Below are 12,147 nucleotides of genomic sequence, written 5' to 3' on the forward strand. Positions count from 1 at the left end.
CATCTGACTTGTCTCTTCTTGTCCACCTGAACATTGGCTTGACTTAACCGATTTCTACCCTCTCCTATCCTCGACTACGGCTTACGCATTCCGACTACTCTAAGCTCTCCTAAACTCGACTATGGCTTATGGATCTCGACTACTCTACGCTCTCTAATCCCGGACCATAGGCAAGTACCCGTACACTCTCCACTCTCCTATCCTGACCCTGCTAAGTTCACTACTCTGCAATCCGGACCCACCCCGTGGCTTAGGGTGGTGGTTACATACTTTCCCCACCTCAGCCCCGCGGTTCAGTCCAGGTTGCAGTGAGCATCCGTGACACACCAATACAATGACCAAGGAAAATAGATCAACACTTTAGTAAGTATTGGGGTTTGGAATGTATAAACACCATCAAAAGGCAAATCTTGTATTACAGACAGATCCAATTGTTGTGAGTAAGACCAATGTCAGTAGTTCAGGTAGAAGAAATATCCTGTTTGTGCAGCTGTAGCAGGGTTACTCTGGGTCAATGCCCTATAATGAGCTGGTTTTGCCTGAATGGATTCAAATCAGTAGTATGGTACAGTGGCATACAGGATCGCCCAAATCTCCCCTGTATCAGACATCACTGTAAGTACTGCTGCGGCCGAGTTTATTCGAGCATTTGCCCGTTCTCGGCCGCAGCAGTAACCTGGCGCGCGCCGGAGGGTGCCTGGCGCGCGCCGAAGCAGCGGAAGAGCGCCCTCCGATCGGGGCGCTCTCCCTCCCGCTGCCGGGTCCGCCGGGTCCCCAGGAACCCCCTGCCGCCGTCCCCCACATCGCGGGAGCCCTGGACGCGCGTGCAGGGGGCGCAGGCTCCCGATGACGCGTGACCGCGCGCCGAGGGGCGGCCACTAGCAAGCCGGGAAATCTCCCGGCTTGCGGAACCGGCCACACTTTAATAAAGTGTGTCGGTAGTGTAGTGTGAATAGTGTCCTATGGTAGAATGGGGAACAAATGACTCAAAAGGTATCCAGTCTGTTAGTGCTTATAGAGACACATACAGTTAAGTCCGGAAATAATTGGACACTGATACAAGCTACAGTTAAATAATTAATGTGGGCTTAAAGTGAAGTCTATCAGCTTTAATTTGAGGGTATTCACATCCAAATTGGAGGAAGGGTTTAGGAATTACATTTCTTTAATATGTAGCCCCTTCTTTTTCAAGGGACCAAAAGTAATTGGACAATTGGCTCAAAAGCTGTTTCATGGACAGGTGTTGGCTATTCCTTCGTTATTTCATCATCAAATAAGCAGGTAAAAGGTCTGGAGTTGATTCCAGGTGTGGCATTCGCATTTGAAAGCTGTTGCTGTGAACCCACAACATGCGGTCAAAGGAGCTCTCAATGCAAGTGAAACAGGGCATCCTTAGGCTGCAAAAAAAAAAAGAAAATCCATCAGAGAGATAACAGGAACATTAGGAGTGGCCAAATCAACAGTTTGTTACATTCTGAGAGAAAAAAAGAACGCACTGGCTAGCTCTGCAACACAAAAAGGCCTGGACGTCCACGGAAGACAACAGTGGTGGTTGATCGTAGGATCCTTTCCATGGTAAAGAAAAACCCCTTCACAACATCCAGCCAAGTGAAGAACACTCTCCAGGAGGTAGGCACATCATTATCCAAGTCTACCATAAAGAGAAGACTTCACGAGAGCAAATATAGAGAGTTCACCACAAGGTGAAAACCATTCATAAGCCTCAATAATAGAAAGGCCAGATTAGACTTTGCCAAACAATATCTAAAAAAGCCAGCCCAGTTCTGGAACTGCATTCTTTGGGCAGATGAAAGTAAGTTCAACCTGTACCAGAATGATGGGAAGAAAAAAGTATGGAGAAGGCTTGGAAAGGCTCATGATCCGCAACATACCACATCATCTGTAAAACACGGTGGAGGCAGTGTGATGGCATGAGCATGCATGGCTTACAATGACACTGGGTCACTAGAGTTTATTGATGATGTGAAAGAAGACAGAAGCAGCCGGATGAATTCTGAAGTGTATAGGGATATATTGTCTGCTCAGATTCAGCCAAATTCAGCGAAGTTGATTGGACGGTGCTTCACTTTACAATGACACTTGACAATGACCCAAAACATACTGTGAAAGAAACCCAGGAGTTTTTTAAGGTAAAGAAGTTGAATATTCTGCAAAGGCCGAGTCAATCACCTGATCTCAACCCGATCGAGCATGCATTTCACTTGCTGAAGACAAAACTTAAGGCAGAAAGACCCACGAACAAACAACAACTGAAGACAGCTGCAGTAGAGGCCTGGCAAAGCATCACAAAGGAGGAAACCCAGCTTTTGGTGATGTCCATGCGTTCCAGACTTCAAGCAGTCATTGCCTGCAAAGGATTCTCGACAAAGTATTACAAATTAACATTTTATTTATGATTGTGTTAATTTGTCCAATTACATTTGAGCCCCTGAAAGAAGGGGACTGTGTATGCAAATGGTTGCAATTCCTAAACGTTTCATACGCTATTTTTGTTCTACCCCTTGAATTAAAGCTGAAAGTCTGAACTTCTATTGCCTCAGTTGTTTCATTTCAAATCCATTGTGGTGACGTACATAGCCAAAACTATGAAAATTGTGCCAGTGTCCAATTATTTCCGGACCTAACTGTATAAGTGAAAAAACCTTGGTGGCTAATAGTGGCTATAGTGCTGAGGTATAGGTACAGGGTACTCTAGGGGGGATGAGTCCAAGTCCTAAAGCACAGATAAAGCCACCCTACGCGTTTCGTGACAGAAGTCACATCATCAGGGGCATGATGAGTAATACAACATACAATCATATATACTCTCATCGCTAATTAGAATGAATAATTGAATAATTACATGATATTAAAATGAAAAAACAATAAAAGTTATTCTTAATGGTGAATGAATATACTAAATACTAACACTTAAAGTAAATGCAATGAGTAAAAAAAATACATACATAAAATGACACAAACAATAAATGAACAAACAAACAGGCAAATGACAGAGACCTCATAGAACCCATCAGGGCTCAAAAACCCATCCAGAAGGAGCAATGCTCAAGTTAATCAATTCTAATTTAAGTCAGTGATACCTTAAGTATGCTTGGCTGGGAAATTGGACTAAAACAACAACCCAACCACTCAAACCGCCAGTGTCAACAGCAATCAGCAAAACGTATCAAACTTGTACCCAAGTGTATAACACATAGTACTTATAATTATCATTTAGTTTATTTAACCAAAAACGCTCCAAGGTCAAAGTCGATGTTAAAACCATTGGGGAATAATGTTTTTAGTTCATATATCCAATATGACTCACATTTGCTAATCCCATTAATTTCATCTCCTCCTCTCCAATTACCTGGATAAGTTTCAATTGCTTGACAAATGAGGCCTTTAGGGTTCTGTTGGTGGTGAACTAGAAAATTGTGTGACACACTATGAGTACTAAGACCTTTCCTAATATTATACACGTGCTCATAGATGCGCCCCTGGTACGATCTCCCTGTGCGGCCAACATATTGTAGCCCACAGGGACATTGTAGCAGATAAATGACAAACACAGAGTGGCAGTCAATGTAAGAACGGATGTTATAAATCTGATGTGTTACATTGTGAACGTCACTTTATTATTACTGTGTTTGCAAGCTGTACAACTGATACAGGTAAATAAGCCTTTTTTACGGGATACTGCACCTGATGTGGTCTGTACTGCTGCGACACACTTTATTCGAGCAAATACCCAGTATGTACCTGGCAGATACCTGGAATGCGCCGCTCCTCACCTCAGACAAGCCCCGTTGCGTTTGCCTTCCCAGCCATGGTTCATGCCTGGCTGACGGGCGGCTGATCTGTTAAATGATAATGATTAGGATTTAATAGGCTGCAATGCTTCGCGTGTCTACCAGATGGCATCAATTCATGAATTGTAATGCAGTATATATATATATATATATATACCGTGCAGTATTGCAGCCAGCGGGAATAAAATGCTTCAATCCCTGCCTGGAAAATAACGCAATGCACTCGGGTAGAAAACAGTCACAAACCTCAATACACCCGAGTATACCCGAATTCGTGGGACTAGCCGAGCTCGAATAAAGTGTGTCGCCAGTGTATGTTGGGACAGCTAGGTCCTAACCTTGACTGTAGATTAGAAGCTTTCTTAAAATCAATGGCTGGTTTGGGGGGAAGGATGTGGACCAATGTTGGATCTCTTAAAATGATTGGCCAGTGTTTACACAAGACCCGCCTGATTTCAGGGGCCATAGAATTGTATTGTGGGATGAAAGAAACGGAGTTAGTAAGACCGGGATCTGTCCTACCCTTTTTGTACTCCAAAAGACTGGATATTCCAAACCCTTGTACTTGCAATAAAGTCTGGAAGAGTAACTCTTCAGGGTATTGCCTATCCAAAAATTTGGCTTTGAGTTCACTCGCCTGAGACCCAAACACCTCATCACTTGAGCAATTGCGTCTCAGGCGAACGAACTGCCCCTTAGGGATATTATGCAACCACTGGGGGTTGTGCTGGCTATTAGCCCTAATTTCTCGTTATGCACCATCCCGACTCTTGCATTCCTCTCAAGGATGTCTTCTTTCTACCCCCTTTGTATCTAAAGCCCTCTCCCGCCTTAAACCTTTCTCACTTACTGCCCTGCACCTCTGGAATGCCCTTCCCCTCAATACCCAACTAGCACCCTCTCTATCCACCTTTAAGACCCACCTTAAGACATACTTGCTTAAAGAAGCATATGAATAGCACTGTGGATTATACTGGACACATGATACATATAGCTTGGCCCCCTGCAGATGCACTTACCAAAATTCCCTACTACTGTCTCTGTACATTCTCCATACCTACCAATTAGACTGTAAGCTCCTCGGAGCAGGGACTCCTTTTCCTTAATGTTACTTTTATGTCTGAAGCACTTATTCCCATGATCTGTTTATATTATGTTATTTATTTGATTACCACGTGTATTACTACTGTGAAGCGCTATGTACATTAATGGCGCTATATAAATAAAGACATACAGTACAATACAATAATTGTTAGCCTGCACGGACTTGAAAAAGGTTTTAGTATGTATGCAATTATCTATAGATGTGATGTTCAAATCCAAAAAGTTAATGGAACTAGAATCAAATGACAAGTAAATTTGAGGTTCATGTGGTTATTATTGAGATAAGAAATAAAATGGTGCAACAAACAATACTACCATTCCAAACAAACAATATATTGTCTATAAAGCGAAACCAGAGCACCAGGTTTGCACCAAGGGGGCAGTTGTTCCAAATATAACTCTCCTCCCATTGCCCCATAAACAAGTTTGCATAACTTGGTGCAAACCTGGGCCCATGGCCGTGCCGCAGACCTGTAAATAAAAATTTAAATTAAAACAAAAATAATTATGTCAAAATAAAATGAATAGTCCAAAAGAAAATCCTTCAGAACTTGTGACATACTATTGTCCATATCTAACGTGTGGCGTATGGCCTGACAACCGAGTGTGTGATCGATCACCGTGTACAAGGATGTTCCATCGCCGGTGACCCACACATACCCCCGGGTGCCATTCCAAATCACGCAGTGCTTTTAACACATGGGTGGTATCACGCCGATAGGACTTTAAACGCAAAACATGAGGCTGTAAATAAAAATCAATGAATTGTGACAAATTTGAAGTTAGTGAACTAATACCAGATATGATGGGTCCACCTGGCGGTTCCTGAAGGTTCTTATGGATTTTTGGAATTGTATAAAACATTGGAATACGGGGATGAATCGTGTTCAGAAACTCATATTCATCCTGTGTGATGGCCTGATTTGCCAACTAACGATCCAAAAGTGAGGTCAGTTCACCACTAACAGAATCCTAAAGGCCTCATTTGTCAAGCAATTGAAACTTATCCAGGTAATTGGAGAGGAGGAGATAAAATTAATGGGATTAGCAAACGTGGTTACAGTCCTATCATCTGAACAATAAACCTGCATTTAAGATTCAAACATGTACTACATACATATTGACCATTTTCAAAATTATTAGTAATTGACAAAATTATTAGTAATAGTCAGCATCGATTTATGAAGGATAGATCATGCCAAACTAACCTTATTTGTTTCTTTGAGGAGGTAAGTAGGAATTTAGACCAGGGTAATGCAGTTAATGTGGTCTACTTAGATTTTGCAGAGGCTTTTTATACGGTTTCACACAAGAGGTTGGTGTACAAAATAAAGAAAATTGGAGACAGTAATAATATATGCACCTGGATTGAAAACTGGTTAAAGGACAGGCAACAGAAGGTTGTCATAAATGGAACTTTTCAGGTTGGGCTAAAGTCGTGAGTGGACTACCTCAGGGATCGGTACTGGGACCCCTGCTTTTTAACTTGTTTATTAATGACCTTGAGGTTGGCATCGAGAGCAAAGTCTCCATCTTTGCTCATGATGTTAAAGCTGCTCTATTTCTATCTGAAACACATAAGCCCTTTATCCCCTGTACCCAATTTTCCAACTTTATCTGTCCATGAAATGTCTGTGAATTCCCTGTATAACTCTGTTCTTTTATCGTAAACATGTATTTTTTATAACTCTGTGCCCAGGACATACTTGAAAACGAGAGGTATCTCTCAAAGTATTACTTCCTGGTAAAACATTTTTATAAATAAATAAATATAAAATAAAATACAAAATTGTGTAAGGTAGTAGAATCAGAGCAGGATGTAATTTCTCTTCAGAAAGACTTGGAGAGACTGGAAACGTGTGCAGGTAAATGGCAGATGAGGTTTATTACAGATAAATGTAAGGTTATGCATTTGGGATGCAAGAATAAAAAGGTGACTTACAAATTAAATGGGGATAAATTGGGGGAATAATTGATTGAGAAGGATTTAGGAGTGCTTGTAGACAGCACGCTTAGCAATAGTGCCCAAAGTCATGCCGTAGCTGCAAAGGCAAACAAGATCTTATCTTGCATTAAACGGGCAATGGATGGAAGGGAAGTAAACATAATTATGCCCCTTTACAAAGCATTAGTAAGACCACACCTTGAATATGGAGTACAATTTTGGGCACCAATCCTAAGAAAAGACATTATAGAACTAGAGAAAGTACAGAGAAGAGCCACCACATTAATAAAGGGGATGGACAATCTAACTTATGAGGAGAGGCTAAATTAGATTTATTTACATTAGAAAAGAGGCGTCTAAGAGGTGATTTGATAACTATATACAAATATATTCGGGGACAATACAAGGAGCTTTCAAAAGAACTATTCATCCCACAGGCAGTACAAAGGACTCGGGCCATCCCTTAAGGTTGGAGGAAAGGAGATTTCACCAGCAACAAAGGAAAGGTTTCTTTACAGTAAGGGCAGTTAAAATGTGGAATTCATTACCCATGGAGACTGTGATGGCAGATACAATAGATTTGTTAACAAAAAAAGGCTGGACATCTTTTTAGAAAGGAAAGGTATACAGGGATATACAAAATAAGTATACATGGGAAGGATGTTGATCCAGGGATTAATCCGATTGCCAATTCTTGGAGTCAGGAAGGAATGAATTTTTCCCCTTAATGGGGTTTTTTGTTTGCCTTCCTCTGGATCAATAAGTAAGTATAGATATAGGATAAAGTATCTGTTGTCTAACTTTAGTATACGTTGAACTTAATGGACGTACGTCTTTTTTCAACCTCATCTACTATGTAACTATCATTACACCTGGCTGTACGAGACCGGTTCCTCACTTTTGCATGTGTGACTGGGTACTGTATTAGGTAAGCATATTGTACATACTACTTTAATAATTTGAGCACATTCACATCTCTCCGCTGCATCTGCAACCCTGCTTTACACCATTATCTCTTAGTGCTGCACCTAGGGATTCTGGGGAATTACATGCAAATGAGAACAGTTACCTTTTTCTTCTATCGATTTTATGAGCACTGTCATTTTAATGTCCCAGAATTCATGTGGCTGCAGTGGAAGCACTGTATGCCAAGAGGTAATGGTGATTAGCAGGGTTGCAGACCTGTCTGACACATGTAAATGTGCTCACAAGGGATATTTTTATTGACTGTATGGTGGAGGGCTATTGTCACTTTGTCACCATCCATAACTTATTTAATGTGTAGTTAATCATTTTGAAAGATATTTATCATACATCTTATTATTGGCTCTCTTTCTTATTTGCTCTTTCAAGCAGCAATACGGATAACTTAAAAAAATATATATTTTTATTACAGGTTTAAGCAGGGGGTCTTCGGAGTTGAACCCCTTTAATTTCAGCTCCACGGACCCCCTGCATCCAGAAATACTTACCTGTGTAGGGGGTGCCGGTATCTCTGCGTTGTTTAAATTTCCAGGTCACGCGGGCCAATAGGAAGCCGAACCGGATGACGTCATTGCTTCCAATAGACCCACGTGACCCGGGACATTTAAATGCCATTAGATGAAGGATCACCGTTTCTCTGCTTGCAGGGATAAAGGCACCCCTACGGACGCAAATATCTCCGGAAGCAGGGGGCCCGTGGAGCTTAAATTAACGGGGTTCGGCTCCAGAGACCCTCTGCTTCAAATCAGTAATTTAAAAAATAAATATATATATACACAGCTTAACCCCGTTATAGCGCAGTCCTCGGGGGCCACCCGTGACCACCGCGTTATAAACGGGTTTTTTTGTGGTGGTACCGTGTTTGCCAGAGGGGGAAAGCTCAGAACTCTCCCAGCGTTCCCAGACCCGGTGGGGCAGCGGCAACAGCACACAGCACTTACCCGGCATCTGGCAGGTCTTCTCCCTGTCTCTGCTTCTGCTTCCGTCTTGCGAGAGCAAGCTCCCTTAAAGAGACAGTGTGTCTCTGTGTGAGTGTGTGTGTGTGTGTGTGTGTGTATTTGACTGTGTGAGTGTGTGTGCAGTGTGCTGTGTGTGTGCAGTGTGCTGTGAGTGTATGCAAAGTGCTGTGAATGTATGCAGTGTGCTGTGTGTGCTATGAGTGTATGCAGTGTGCTGTGCAGTGTGCTGTGTGTGTCAGTGTGTGTGTGTGTGCAGTGTGCTGTGAGTGTGTGTGCAGTGTGCTGCGAGTGTGTGTGCAGTGTGCTGTGACTGTGTGCAGTGTACTGTGAGTGTATGCAGTGTGCTGTGAGTGTATGCAGAGTGCTGTTAATGTATGCAGTGTGCTGTGAATGTGTGCAGTGTGCTGTGAGTGTGTGCTATGAGTATATGCAGTGTGCTGTGCAGTGTGCTGTGCAGTGTGCTGTGCAGTGTGCTGTGTGTGTCAGTGTGTGTGTGTGTCAGTGTGTGTGTGTGCAGTGTGCTGTGAGTTTGTGCAGTGAGTGTGTGCAGTGTGCTGTGAGTGTATGCAGTGTGCTGTGAGTGTATGCAGTGTGCAGTGAGTGTGTGGTGAGTGTGTGCAGTGTGCTCTGAGTGTGTGTAGTGTGCTGTGAGTGTGTGCAGTGTGCTGTGAATGTATGCAGTGTGCTGTGAATGTATGCAGTGTGCTGTGAATGTATGCAGTGTGCTGTGAATGTATGCAGTGTGCTGTGAGTGTGCAGTGTGCAGTGAGTATGTGCAGTGTGCTGTGAGTGTGTGCAGTGTGCTGTGAATGTATGCAGTGTGCTGTGAGTTTGTGCAGTGTGCTGTGAGTGTATGCAGTGTGCTGTGAATGTATGCAGTGTGCTGTGAATGTATGCAGTGTGCAGTGAGTGTGTGCAAAAAAAATTTGGGGTCCACGCTCAAACCGCGTTATAGCGGATCGCGCTATAACGGGGTTGAGCTGTATATATATTTTTTTGTAAGTTAACACGTATTGCTGCTTTAACTACTAAAGTATTAGAAAGGCCAGTGGGTTAAGTTGGTGCACACATACAGTACAAACAGATACCAATGTATCCCTTCGCTCCAGATAACTTTCAACCATAATGTAGCTACAGTAGCTACAACTGAAAAGTGATTCCAGCAGGAATGGAAAACATTGCACAGGTGGAAATTATTATTTTATGGAAGGCAAAAGATTTTGCAGAGGCGACATTACAAATGTATTAGCACAGACAGGAGCGTCCATCAAAAAGGTTACCCAACACCCTTGTTAAAGTAGTAATCGTATCTAATCTGTTTGCAACTACAACTAAACATTGTTCCCTGTCCACTTAACTTGCACTGCAGTATGTTACAGGCCTTTAGCAGTGATAGGCTCAAAAGTCAAAACTTAATATATTTTTCAATTTGGATTTCTCCAAAATAGATTCCCCAAGAATGCCTCAAAGCATATGAACAAAATGGAAAAAGAGTTAACCTTAAAGGCAGTATATACAAAATGAATAAAAAAAATTAAAAAAACTTCAGACTGTAAATGGAGCTAATTCTTTAACGGTCCCAATAGGTTTTACTCATTGTTGTGAAAAAGAAAGCCGTTGAGGCGACAATACTAATAATTGGAAGACTCCAAAGTCTCTATTTTAGCCTATAAATCTTTTAAACTTTTCTAATAGCCATAGTCTAATTTGGTAATTTTGAGCAGATCTAAAAAGCTGTTAACATTATGAACAATTCCTTCGGTCTATTCTGCCTTAACCCACTGAACTAAAACCCTTTCTGCAATCAACTCACATCCTTTGCTTCTAGCAGTTCTTTGCACTTTTCGTTCCGGTTGGTGTTGATCTCTGGGTGAACGCAGGTGTGATCTCGGCTAGAAAGGATGGTCATGCGAACACGAGAGTAAGCGGTCCTCCTGAGCTCCTTGGTTATCTGGGCTATCTGCTTGTGCGTTCGTGTGCCAAAAAATATTTTGGGGACTCTTGGTTGATCACGGTTTTCCTTCTTAACATTTTCATCACTTTGACCCTGCTCTTTGGTCTGACCACAGAAGCAAAGTGTACAAGAACTGGGAGACTGAAAATGAGAAATAAAATCAAGTTAAGTATTGCTCATAGATGTCAGATTATGAATAAAATGAATAATAAATTGAAATTATTCTCCCAGTGCACAATAGCTAAAATGTGAACATGGTCCCCCCAGGTAAACATTTCTAGGATAACAGTTACAATTTATGAATATTCCAATACGGTAGCACAGAAGAGAATGGGTGGAAAATATTATTCTGGCTTCAGGTTGCCAAACATAAGCGTGCCAAACCTTGTGACATTCACAGAATGTGTGTCCCAAACCTTTTGCACTTTCAGATATTTATGCCGTGCCATCATCAGAATTGTTTTTCATTCACCTAGAAGTCATGTAACCTCTGTTTAACATCTCTGTACAGTCCCTATTAAATATGCGGTGAAACTGCCACCTATCAACTTTAATTTCAACAAAAAACATACATAAAATTAGACAAAACACGTTGAATGTATGGTTTCAGTGGTTGAATTGTGTTTGTTCAATATAGAGTTGATCACAATGCTTTAGATCTTTATATATTGTATATGAGGTAAAAAAAAAAAAAGATAGAAATGTTACATTTAAAAAAAAGTTGATTTATTAGGCGGACCCGCCGCCTGGGACCGCCGTACGGTCCTTACACAAAGATATGAGTGTGGGATTAGCACTACTGCGCAATCGCAGAGAACGAACGTTCACGATAAGTGAACAAACAAATCCAGGCTATGTTAGTAACCTGGATTATGCTATATATGTTGTTTTCTTTTTGACGTTAAAATGTTTTCATTGCTACAATACGTGTAAGAATATCCCTTTGTCAAAGTGCTCTTTGCATGAAACGCGTAGGTGCGTTCATTAAGCCTTTGTTATGGCATTAGCTTGCAATTAAATTGATCTGTTTATTTTGGAGTGTGTCTGGATTTTTTCTTATCCTCTTTCTACCTTGGATGTCATTAAGCTGTGCTCTATTTGCCTACTACGACTGCGGATGCCTTACCTATGGATGCACGCCGTGGATACAGTGGACGTCCCTTCAAGGTATACAGGTAATGGGCCATAGTGCCCTGTCGCTTATCCTGTCTATACCGGATATTCGTCCTTATATTATACTGTCTGGGTGTATATTTGTGTAACATCAGTTGTGGTTGTCAAGTGAACATCACTAGGTGCATACCCATTTCAGTCACTACAACATTCATTTGTGGACGTCGCATGAGTATCTGGACATTTATTACTTCATTTATGTATGTACATAAACCA

At 41.7% G+C, this 12,147-nt stretch overlaps 1 protein-coding gene across 1 annotated transcript in view; it reads right to left on the reverse strand.

Annotated features, from left to right (window-relative positions):
• BRIP1 (BRCA1 interacting DNA helicase 1) overlaps positions 1–12,147 on the reverse strand; it is a 746,182-nt gene that overhangs the window by 431,263 nt on the left and 302,772 nt on the right. Inside the window, exon 8 of the mRNA XM_075593097.1 lies at positions 10,618–10,899. Within this exon, the coding sequence (XP_075449212.1) occupies positions 10,618–10,899 (282 nt within the window). The remainder of the gene's footprint in view (positions 1–10,617; positions 10,900–12,147) is intronic.

This window comes from Ascaphus truei, chromosome 3 (genome assembly GCF_040206685.1).
Source record: "Ascaphus truei isolate aAscTru1 chromosome 3, aAscTru1.hap1, whole genome shotgun sequence".
Lineage (NCBI taxonomy): Eukaryota > Metazoa > Chordata > Amphibia > Anura > Ascaphidae > Ascaphus > Ascaphus truei.